The sequence below is a fragment of the Salvelinus alpinus genome, chromosome 2, assembly GCF_045679555.1.
Source record: "Salvelinus alpinus chromosome 2, SLU_Salpinus.1, whole genome shotgun sequence".
NCBI lineage: Eukaryota > Metazoa > Chordata > Actinopteri > Salmoniformes > Salmonidae > Salvelinus > Salvelinus alpinus.
The window spans coordinates 80774360-80787069 of NC_092087.1; the positions used below are offsets into that span (position 1 = coordinate 80774360).

The window sequence follows — 12710 nt, forward strand, 5'->3', positions numbered from 1 at the left end:
ATTTTGGGTTTCCCTACTGAACAAATTAAACAAGTTAAATTCACACAAAGTATGACAAGAAATAACATACGTTTTAAATACTTGCATTATTTATTTTCCTTTTCCAGTCACAATTCGATAAGCAATAAGGCCCGAGGGGGTGAGGTATATGGCCAATATACCACGGTTAAGGGCTGTTCTTAAGCACGACGCAAAGCAGAGTTGGCCATATACCACAAACCCCTGAGGTACCTTATTGCCATTATAAACGGTTTACCAAAGTAATTAGAGCAGTAAAAATACATGGTTTGTCAAACTGTCAGCCAATCAGCATTCAGGGCTTGAACCACCCAGTTTATAACAATGAATAAAACACAGATTTTGGAATTATACAACTTTTGCCAAAATGACATCTTACTAGTTGATTCAAATGTAACAGTTCACTCATAAACAAAGGTTTGCAATGGATAAAACAACGCCTCCCCTTTATGGAGCACTGGCAGTGGAGACAGAGTACAGTAAAAAAATATATTAGTTCAGTTTGGTATGTAGCGGAAGTTGGGACAGTAGATCTCAAATACATTTTGAAATGTTAAATCCCATGCAGCTTGTCATGGTCATTAAAAGTTCATACTTAGAGGGAGAAAAATAGTAGTAATAGAAATAGTAAACAAGAGATTATAAACAAGAATATGTTTACACAAATTAATACAGTATACCTTTAAAAGATAAACAAGAAAGGTCACATTTAAAGTGCAAGAAGAATGTTTAGTGTTTCTAGGCATTCAAGTGGAACAATATGGGATCAGCTTTGATTTTTTTTTAAATTACTTTACTCAGAAGGGCAATTCAAAGCGTTATAGTGGTTATTGTCATAATAAGAGTCCTTCTTGGAAGGAAAAAGGTAATAGTCAGAATTATCATCATGACATCACATATAGTAATGTTTATGGTAGGCTACATATAGTAAACAACAAAAAGGACAAGATATTCTCCACAAAAGGCAGTAAATAGCTATTTTGCCAGCTTTGAGTTCAAACTATTGGTCCAATATTGTAAAACAGTGCTTGTTAAACGTTTGAACATTCACAGATCTCCACATGTGTTGGATCAAAACCAAAGAGCCTTGATAGGCAAAGCTAATCCTCCAGTTGCATAGTGTTCCTCAAATCTAGTGTCTGCCAGTGGTAGGGCTGGTTTCCTGGACACAGATCGAGCCTGGTCCTGGACTAAAAAGCTATTTTAATGGAGATTCTCCATTGAGCATGCATTTTAGTCCAGGTCTAGACTTAATATATTTCTGGTAAGCCAGCTCCTATAGTGTCTGCAAGTAATAGTGTTTAGACAGCCAGTTACAAGTAATATCAAGAGCCCTGAGTTCTTTGGTCAGGTAAAACTCAAGGTCCTAATCCTAGCAATTCAGACATGAGTAGCAGAGTCCGGGGGTGGCTGGACCAGGAAGACCCCAGAGTTGGAGCGGTAGCTGGGGCTGACTCTGTCTGAGGAGTGGGACTGGAATCCCGAACCTGTGGATCTAATAGCACAGGTCCTCTGGGCCTGACACAGCTTCTGGATCAGGAAACGCTTGTCTCGCCCATCCTGGCCGAACAGGGAGAAGAGGAGGGTTAGTGCCTAAATTAACCCTATAACAACGTTATACCAGATAACTAGGACCTAGATTTTTTCTGGTCAGGAAAATAATCCTGTCCCTACAGCTAACTCCTATGAAGCTACTGTACAGTATAGAGTTGTGCAGCCATGTAGACTGGTTACTGTAGCTACTCACCATGACTAGCTGTTCCCTCAGTTGGTTGATCACTCGCTTGTGCGCTCCAGCTAGAGCAATGACATAAAACATGGCCAGGCTAGGAGGAAGGACACAACGGTTAACAAAGCAGAATTTTGATAGCCCTTTGTGACGTGGTGATGAAAAGAGGGTTTTATAAATATATTTGATTGATTGATTGGCTGAAACCACAATCTATCGGCCTGGATATCAAATGACAATGAACCGTAGACAGGAGTGATATCATTGGCCGGAACCCGTACCATGTGATGACAAAGAGGGAGACGGCGAAGGCCTCAGAGGAGATGGCCAGGAGGAACGTGCGTGCTCCTGCAGGCAGCTGGGACACCGTCCGGGGGAGCACCTCCCAGGATGTGGTGTAGTTAACGAAGGGACCACAGGCCTGGGAACAGCTGATCCTGATAAGGGAGAAACGGGAGGGTAAGTTTATGTCCCCAACAACTGATCTAGGAGCAGATTGATACTATTTTCACACTATGGTGCCAAGCCAAACTGTACTGTGCTGACTCAAATATTTTCCTTTCCAGTCCAGTTTCAGCAACAGTACAGCAGTACAGCTAAGCTAGGCTCAGTTAGGCTCAGCAGTATGAAAAGGGTATGAGATTGGTGCATGGTGAGTTTCAGTGCAATTAGCCATATTGATGGTTATCTATGGAAATAAAGATGCATGCATGCTAGGCTAACTGCAGCCATGTACTCACTGTGCAATGCCAATGGTGACAGGTATACAGGCCAGTGCCAGGCCAATCAGCAGCACAGCCAGGAAGAAGAAGTTGGAGCTGGAGGCTCGGAACGGACGGGTGGCCGGGCGGCAGTTATTCACCAGAGTCACCTGCAGGGTAGACAATACATACATTAATCAACATATTTGTGGGTGAGAATTCCCTTTCAGTCATTTCAGTCAACATAATACGCACAGGTATGGGATATTCATTTTCTCTATCAATTGGCTGAAGCAATTAGGATAAGGAAATATCCTGACCTACACTATTACCTATGTGGTACAGTATCGCTCAACTCAATCAGTTACCTATAGTATGTAACCCGAGGTTTAGACCCAGCTTAAACCATACGCTACAACCAAAAACACAAACAGTCATTCATATCAAATCAAATTTTATTTGTCACATACACATGGTTAGCAGATGTTAATGCGAGTGTAGCGAAATGCCTGTGCTTCTAGTTCCGACCATGCAGTAATATCTAACAAGTAATCTAACCTAACAATTTCACAACAACTACCTTATACATGTACATAAAAATATATGAATGAGTGATGGCCGAACGGCACAGGCAAGATGCAGTAGATGGCATAGAGTACAGTATATACATATGAGATGAGTAATGTAGGGTATGTAAACATTATATGAAGTCGCATTGTTTAAGGTGGCTAGTGATACATTTATTACATCAAGATGGCAAGATGCAGTAGATGGTATAGAGTACAGTATATACATATGAGATGAATAATGTAGGGTATGTAAACATTATATAAAGTGGCATTGTTTAAAGTGGCTAGTGATACATTTATTACATAAATTTTTCCATTATTAAAGTGGCTAGAGTTGAGTCAGTATGTTGGCAGCAGCCACTCAATGTTAGTGATGGCTGTTTAACAGTCTGATGGCCTTGAGATAGAAGCTGTTTTTCAGTCTCTCGGTCCCTGCTTTGATGCACCTGTACTGACCTCGCCTTCTGGATAATAGCGGGGTGAACAGGCAGTGGTTCGGGTTGTTGTTGTCCTTGATGATCTTTTTGGCCTTCCTGTGACATCGGGTGGTGTAGGTGTCCTGGAGGGCAGGTAGTTTGCCCCCGGTGATGCGTTGTGCAGACCTCACTACCCTCTGGAGAGCCTTACGGTTGTGGGCGGAGCAGTTGCCGTACCAGGCGGTGATACAGCCCGGCAGGATGCTCTCGATTGTGCATCTGTAAAAGTTTGTGAGTGTTTCTGGTGACAAGCCAAAAAAAGTACAGGAGAGGGCTGAGCACGCACCCTTGTGGGGCCCCAGTGTTGAGGATCAGCGGGGTGGAGATGTTGTTACCTACCCTCACCACCTGGGGGCGGCCCATCAGGAAGTCCAGGACCCAGTTGCACAGGGCGAGGTCGAGACCCAGGGTCACGAGCTTAATGACGAGTTTGGAGGGTACTATGGTGTTAAATGCTGAGCTGTAGTCGATGAATAGCATTCTTACATAGGTATTCCTCTTGTCCAGATGGGTTAGGGCAGTGTGATTGCGTCGTCTGTGGACCTATTGGGGCAGTAAGCAAATTGGAGTGGGTCTAGGGTGTCAGGTAGGGTGGAGGTGATATGGTCCTTGACTAGTCTCTCAAAGCACTTCATGATGATGGAAGTGAGTGCTACGGGGCGGTAGTCATTTAGCTCAGTTACCTTAGCTTTCTTGGGAACAGGAACAATGGTGGCCCTCTTGAAGCATGTGGGAACAGCAGACTGGGATAAGGATTGATTGAATATGTCCGTAAACACACCAACCAGCTGGTCTGCGCATGCTCTGAGGACGCGGCTGGGGATGCCGTCTGGGCCTGCAGCCTTGCGAGGGTTAACATGTTTAAATGTTTTACTCACTTTGGCTGCAGTGAAGGAGAGCCCGCAGGTTTTGGTAGCAGGCCGTGTCAGTGGCACTGTATTGTCCTCAAAGCGAGCAAAGAAGTTGTTTAGTTTGTCTGAGAGCAAGACATCGTGGTCCGCGACGGGTCAGGTTTTTCTTTTGTAGTCCGTAATTGACTGTAGACCCTGCCACATACCTCTCGTGTCTGAGCCGTTGAATTGCGACTCTACTTTGTCTCTATACTGACGCTTAGCTTGTTTGATTGCCTTGCGGAGGGAATAGCTACACTGTTTGTATTCGGTCATGTTTCCGGTCACCTTGCCCTGATTAAAAGCAGTGGTTCGCGCTTTCAGTTTTGCGCGAATGCTGCCATCAATCCACAATTTCTGGTTGGGGTTTTAATGTTTTAATAGACGCTGTGGGTACAACATCACCGATGCACTTGCTAATAAACTCGCTCACCGAATCAGCGTATTCATCAATGTTGTTGTTCGACGCTATGTGGAACATATCCCAGTCCACGTGATCGAAGCAATCTTGAAGCGTGGAATCCGATTGGTCGGACCAGCGTTGAACAGACCTGAGCACGGCTGCTTCCTGTTTTAGTTTCTGTACCTTCCTGATGCTTTTACTGTACTGTATTATATAGAACTACAATTATGGCCACCGGCCCACCTATCACAGTACATTGATACGGTCTAGTATTTCTATTTCTATGGTATGTTACCTTTTTGATGTAGAAGATGATGAAGTACTTGATGGTGCAGATGGCGGGCAGCAGGGGGCAGTAGAACGTCCCGATCCAGCAGATGGTCTGGCCGTACACAATCTCCAGGACGTTCTGGGGGATGGCAAACTCCTGCTGGCCCCACCACTTGGCCAGGCCGCAGTCACAGTAGTCCACTATGAGTCTAGGGGAGGGAGAGAACCGTCAGAAGAGGAGAGGAGAGAAGAGGAGAGAAGAGAAAAGATGACTTACTTCCTAGGGAACTCCACAAAGACAGTGACGGCACCGATGATGATGAAATCGAAGATCATGAGTTTGTACATCTCCTGGCCCACGCGAGACTCCCAACACTATAGGCAGAGGCAGGAATTATATGAGATCATAGTAACGTCCAATATTAATATGTACAGTACCAGTCAAAAGTTTGGACACACCTACTCATTCGAGAGATTTTCTTTATTTTTATTATTTTCTACATTGTAGAATAATAGTGAAGACATCAAAACTATGAAATAACACATATGGAATCATGTAGTAACCAAAAAAGTGTTAAACAAATCTAAATATATTTTATATTTGAGTTTCTTCAAGGTAGCCACCCTTTGCCTTGATGACAGCTTTGCACACTCTTGGCATTCTCTCAACCAGCTTCATGAGGTAGTCACCTGGAATGCATTTCAATTAACAGGTGTGCCTTGTTAAAAGTTCATTTGTGGAATTTCTTTCCTTCTTAATGCGTTTGAGCCTATCAGTTGTGTTGTGACAAGGTAGGGGTGGTATACAGAAGATAGCCCTATTTGATAAAAGACCAAGTCCATATTATGGCAAGAACAGCCCAAATAAGCAAAGAGAAATGACAGTACATCACTACTTTAAGACATGAAGGTCAGTCAATACGGAACATTTCAAGAACTTTGAACGTTTCTTCAAGTGCAGTCGCAAAAACCATCAAGCGCTATGATGAAACTGACTCGCATGAGGACCGCCACAGGAAAAGAAGACCCAGAGTTACCTCTGCTGCAGAGGATAAGTTCATTATTAGAGTTACCAGCATCAGAAATTGCAGCCCAAATAAATGTTTCACAGAGTTCATGTAACAGACACCTCCAGGCTGTGTAAGGACTATTTGACCAAGAAGGAGAGTGATGGAGTGCTGCATCAGATGACCTGGCCTCCACAATCACCCGACCTCAACCCAATTGAGATGAGTTGGACCGCAGAGTGAAGGAAAAGCAGCCAACAAGTGCTCAGCATATGTGGGAACGTCTTCAAGACTGTTGGAAAAGCATTCCAGGTGAAGCTGATTGAGATAATGCCAAGAAAGTGCAAAGCTGTCATCAAGGCAAAGGGTGGCTACTTTGAATAATCTAAAATCTAAAATATATTTTTGATTTGTTTAACACTTTTTGGTTACATATGATTCCATATGTGTTACTTCATAGTTTTGATGTTTTCACTATTATTCTACAATGTAGAAAATAGTAAACATAAAGAAACTTGACTGGTATTGTATATCTACGGTAACCTTTGACCTCCACTCACCGGGTACAGGATGTGGTTGTACCCGCAGACACAGTTGCCTTCCTGGCAAGAGGTGATCTGACCCCAGAGAGAGACGAGAAGCACACAGATACTGGTCAGGCGCATGAACACACACCTGTGGAAAGATTATGACATTACAAAGACATTACGTTGGTGTTAAAATGCAAAAATCTATTCATACATACCAGGGTGCTACATCAGTATGCAAACTGTAATCGGTGTGAAACATCAAGAGCATCATTCATTGATTTTCACAGAAGAAAGTGCTTGGTTGCCAGGGTTGGGGTAAATTTCATATCAATTCAGGAAGTAAACTGAAAAATGTATTGACTGAATAGAAATAAAACAACCCCAGCCCTGTTGTTTACCTCATGAGAGTGAAGCGGATCTCAAAGGCGGGGGAGTAGTCTTCAAACTGGATGATGAGGGAGAAGATGAGGGGGGTGATGAAGTTGGCCAGGGTGATGACGATGGAAGGCAGATACTCATAGATCAGGTCCAGGATGAAGTTCACCTGTTATGACAACGCGTGTTTGAAGTCAAACAGAAAAGGCACATGCCATTAGGTATACAGTACTGAGGAAGAGAGCATTCATTTCAATAGAACAGCCATTGTGCTCATCCCTCAACCTTTGAAATTGTTGAACGTGTCAGTGTCGTTCTGTGTTGATGTTTGTGTTTTTTGTAAAATCGATAAACGTTTTTTTAATTTTTTAAACACAACCATTGTGCTCCCGAGTGACCAGTGGTCTAAGGCGCTGCATCTCAGTGCTACAGGCGTCACTACAGACCCTAGTTCGATCCTGGGCTGTATCACAACCGGCCGTGATTGGGAGTCCCATAGGATGGCGCACAATTGGCCCAGCGTCGTCTGGGTTAGGCCGTCATTGTAAATAAGAATTTGCTCTTAACTGACTTGTGTAGTTAAATTAAAAATGTAAAAATTGTGCTAAACCAGGGGTGTCAAACTAATTTCCCCCCGTGGGCCGCATTCGGTCTCGTCAATGCTCCCTGACTGTCTAGTTTTCATCTCGATGACTTTTAGGATGCTGGAAAAATGTAGGTCCATTATCAATTCTACAGTTTAGATTTGGTTTTAGTCATTTCAATGGCGATTAAGATCATTTTTTCCCCCGTGGGGAAAACTATTATAATAAAATTATATATTTCAGTTTTTACTCAGACCAACCGTGTGCCGTATGTTTGACACACCTGTGCTAAACTTAGACATATGTATCAGATCTAAAATAAGCATATGTCTATTGACCAGCTACCTACAGAGTCCATAAGGAGAGGCCGAGGACATCAGGGACAGCAAGGTGTGCTGAGGAGACTCCAGACCTGTCTCTGACCGACTCTCTGACCAACTATCCTCCCTGGCTGTGACCAAGATGCTCCTCCTCCATTCACGCTTCAACTCCCTTCATGTTGATCATTGATTTACATTTGTTTTCTTGAATGTGCTACTGCAATTCAGCTTTAAGCTTCCATAGTACACATCAAATTAAACTAAACTAACGTTGCTGTTTAAAGGTTTATCACAATGTGATTTAAAAAGAATCCTCCAATACATGGGGCTCCCGAGTAGTATAGCGGTCTAAGATACTGCATCTCAGTGCTAGAGGCGTCACTACAGACCCTGGTTCGAATCCAGGCTGTATCACATCTGGCCGTGACTGGGAGTCCCATAGGGCGGCGCACAATTGGCCCAGCGTCGTCCAGGTTTGGCCGGGGTAGGCCGTCATTGTAAATAAGAATATGTTCTTACCTGACTTGCCTAGTTACCTTAGTCATCTGTGCTTTCTGGGAGAAGTTGGTGGCTATGTAGATGGAGTAGAAGCAGGCAGCCAGTACAGCGATCACAAACAGATTCAGGATCAGTCGGATCAAGTAGATCCTACACTTCTCCTTCCGTGTCCTGTCTGCTATCTTCTGCTTGATGCGCTCCTCTTCCAGATCAGTCTGTTGACATAGAAAGGACAGAGGAATTAATATCGGACCTCCATTATATGCAGTTATAAGCACATACTGTATATATTACTAAACAAATCAACACAGCTCCTTCTGAAAGGAGTCGGTGAAAAGCGAGTGGTAAACAGAAGTGAACCAATACACTTCTGTTACATTATATGGCTGTAACTGGAATGTGTGAACTGAGGACTTCAATTCACTTTGTCAGTAGTGTTGAATCACATTTCTCCCTGTTGTTTTGAGTCAACCTATACTATCGACTGACTACTGACACCTCACCTTCAGTTCATAAAGAAGACTGCTCCTCTTGAGCCTGGCTGCGCTGTCGTTGACGATACAGAAGTCCCAGCCGGCAAAGATCTTGTTGCAGAAGCTCTGGAAGCGATCCTCGTCCTGCACCAGTTTACGCTTGAAGCCAGTCGCAGACCTTTGGGGAACGACGAGAAATGCAGATTTGGAAATTGCTAAAAAACTGAAGTATTTCTATAACAGTATACGACTTGCATGACCGTGAAAAACAATTGGACAGCATGTGCACGCTTGAGAAGATATGCCTTTTGAGGACCGGTTTATCCAAAAGACTAGTATAATTGACAAGTCTGAACTGAATACAGTAAGATAGGGCACTTTTTTACCTTTTGACTATCCATATGAGACTGAGGAAGAGGTAGGCTATGGTGACCAGCAGGTAGGCCAGAGGCAGGTTGTAGGTGAACTTAGGGAAGTGAATGGTCTCTACCTTGTAGTAACCATAGAAGAGGTAGGTCTGCTCCAGAAAGCCCTTTAAGATGTGAAACAAACAAGGGAGTCATTCTCAGTCCCAGAACATCATCTACAGTGCTATGCAGGCGTACAATGAGTGACTGAATTAAATGAATAAGAGGGCGTGGTATATGAGGGTAGTCCGTACCGCCCCTGAGAGGAGGTCTGTGATGTGCTGGTGGAAAACCACCAGGCCACGGCGAGAGGTGCTGGGGTAGTTACTGCACTCGGAGCCTGTGGTTCACAACAGAAGCAACAATATAATATTGGTAAGACATCTATCTAGAAGTCCATTAACATTAACAATGAATTAAAAAAAATATATATATCATAGATGAGATTAACAATACAACATTCATAGTCTAATGTAAAGATGACTGATGCTCTTGATGTCGCAGAAAGTTACTGACTACATGCCCCATATCTCTCCTCTCTAACTGAACCTTCATGACAACATGGTTGAATGTGGTGTTAATCTCTTACTGACCTACAGTTGACATAAATACTATATAATTAATGTACAGCAATGGAGGCTGCTGAGGGGAGGAAGGCTCATAATAATAGCTGGAACTGAGCGAATGGAATAGCACCAAACACATGGAAACCATGTATTTGATACCATTACACACATTATGCTCAAGCCATTGCCATGAGCCCGTCCTCCACAATTAAAGTGCCACCAACCTCCTGTGATGTACATGTAACTGCCAAAATAAAGGAAACACTTCAGCAAATGAGGGATGCAAAGTCTATTGAAAGCAGGTGCTTCCACACAGGTGTGGTTCCTGAGTTAATTCAGTAATTAACATCCCATCATGCTTAGAGTCATGTATAAAAACGCTTATTGTTTTTGCTACCAAGGCTAGAAGTGACTTTGAAAGACGGGTCTCAAAGGAGCATAGGCGGTTTAAAGGGTCTGTGTGTTTCCTTTATCTTAACAGTTACATGTATAATATGGTCTACTTTACTCTATAACACGTAAAGGCCTGTGTTACCATCTACGTGGTTGAATGTGGTGTTCCCTGAGGCATGGGGGGCGGTGATGATGGGCAGAATGACGAAGCCGAACATGAGCAGGAACATGATGAAGTTGAGCAGCACCAGGAAACGCAGGAAGGAGAAGTAGGACAGGATCCCCGTGCCAAACATCCCTGTGATGGGACACAGAGAAGGGAAAGGATGAGTGATTTAGATACCATCCCGGATCTTAAAGAGATCAACATCAATGCACTCATATCTTTCAATACTTCCAACAGAAGACACACAAGTGAGCAAGAAAACTTTTAATTGCCCAATTTTCATCATCTCTGTGGACACTCTGCCTTTGTCCCTCACAAATCCAATTTTGAGCTTCGTTCATGTAACTAAGCCTTTGACATAAATCATGTATTGATGCCAATAGAAGTCAATTGGAGTAACAGGTTGTTTTGTCACTGGCATTCACTCTCTTACCCTCAATGACATGGATGTCTCCCCTCCAGAGCTCCAGGTTGCTGAGCATCTCAAACCCATCCTCCTTCAGTCTCCTCAGGGTCCGTCTGGTGCTCTGTCTCCACTGGCTCCAACTGCTCAGATCCTTGGCCTGCTCCAAACGCTGGTCCCTGTCAGATGATCAACCAATCAATATATTAAGCAATCAATCAGTCAGTCAGTCAATGTTTACATACTAAGCATTTTTCAAGAATACTAACATCACACCAGAATCCACCAAGAGAGCTTTGACAAAGAGACTCAATATAGTGTCCACCATGAACATAACCATCTCTAGACCCAATCGTTATGCTCATGAAATTGTAGCCTACTTGTAGTGAATGTTGTGCTCTGTTATTGAATAAGGCTTGAGAATTGCCATATCTCTAGGAGAGATTCAGAGAGCATTCCTTCACTAATCCTGTAATGTCTCAAATTGATACGAGAAATGAAACACTGCCTGCAGAGCAATAACTATGCACTGCTGGCCCCTACAGTGAGTGAAGGCAATGAAGGCAGATAACCAATTACTTCCAACACAGTAAGACTCAGTTAAAAACATAAAAATCTCTGATGTCCTGTAACTTATACAGTTACATGGTATACAAATGTTATTACACAGTGCAACCCTTTTCATTTTATCATTACAATACAACATTTTACACCAGTATAACACTGCATGAAGACATATTAGCGATCTGACTTGTCTCTGCGTTTCTCCGCCATAGGTTTGGGAAGTTCCCTGACTGGTCTCTGTTGGGTCTGAGTCCTGTGTTTCTCCTCATGCTGTCTGGCCAATGTGGTCTGTCCCCATTTCCCACTGCTGGAGGAGCCCAGCCTGGTCCGTGAGCTGCCACGGCGCTTGGTACTGCCCGAGGCTGAGGGCTTTCTGCGGTACAGCAGAGACTGGTAGCTGGGGAGCTGGTCCAGTAGTGGGTTACGTGGTGCTCCCAGACGGTCATTGTGGAACACTGTCAGAGAGAAATACAGGAGGAAAAAAAGTGTTTTGTGGAAGAGGATCGGGGTTAAAGTTCATAAAGTGAGAGTAAAATGTGGGGTTTAAAGAGCAGTACTTGAATGCAATACACTGTATTGATATCATACTGTTGAACTCACTAAACTATTTGGCTGTGAATGTACAGGAAGTGGTGTAGCCATACAGTCATTGCAACAGACAGGTACATTTGAAAAAACTACAACAACCACACCTCAACAATTACAACTATCAAAACATATCTTCAGCAACCAAGTTACTGTTGCTATTTAATGTCATAAAACTCAAAGAGTAAGGGAAGTTTTCTTTCAATAGCAACGATAATTAGCTCAGTTTTAGCTAAAAGTTAGATAGCTACCCGTTAGCTAGCTAACATTGGCTGGATAGCTTTTTAGCATTAGGAAGGTTTACCTGCCTTGTCTATCTAGATAACTGGCTACATTTACTAACTTACTTGCTGAGAAGGTCCATATGAAATTGAGTTTGCTTAGTTACCTGAGTCTCTCTCCATTTCAGTTGTCCTCGTGCACGTTTAATATCAACGAAAGTTGAATTAACAACTTTGTTAGCTAACTAGCGTAGCTAGCAGACGTTGGCTGTCAGTCAGCAGAAGGAAAACAAAGCCGCATTCCCTTTCCTGAATCCCAAAGCGACTCAACTCTGGAGCTAGATGTATAAATACTAGATCGGCATAGCATGCTTTCCCACAATTATACACACAACAATCGTGCTTATTTAATTGTGGATATGACTGGAGTTTAATCAAAATTAAATACTGACAAACGACCCGACCAACAATTTGACGTTTATTTGTATAGCTAGTTAGCTAGCTTTTGTATTTATATAACAACATTTGTCGCGCTCTACTGTCCTCAAATGCCACCACCATA

At 43.1% G+C, this 12710-nt stretch overlaps 1 protein-coding gene across 1 annotated transcript; it reads right to left on the minus strand.

Moving 5' to 3' along the window:
• Positions 1 to 67: 67 nt before the first annotated feature.
• LOC139567904 (transmembrane channel-like protein 7) lies at positions 68 to 12472 on the minus strand. Its single transcript, XM_071389508.1, has 16 exons — positions 12316 to 12472; positions 11530 to 11797; positions 10809 to 10957; positions 10352 to 10507; positions 9505 to 9590; positions 9230 to 9375; positions 8874 to 9021; positions 8409 to 8585; positions 6992 to 7137; positions 6624 to 6738; positions 5334 to 5431; positions 5082 to 5265; positions 2488 to 2618; positions 2029 to 2184; positions 1766 to 1844; positions 68 to 1578 (listed from the first exon to the last, which is right to left on the minus strand). Exons 1-16 carry the CDS (start codon positions 12329 to 12331, stop codon positions 1399 to 1401), a joined length of 2235 nt encoding a protein of 744 aa, XP_071245609.1. The 5' UTR covers positions 12332 to 12472; the 3' UTR covers positions 68 to 1398.
• Positions 12473 to 12710: the final 238 nt, after the last annotated feature.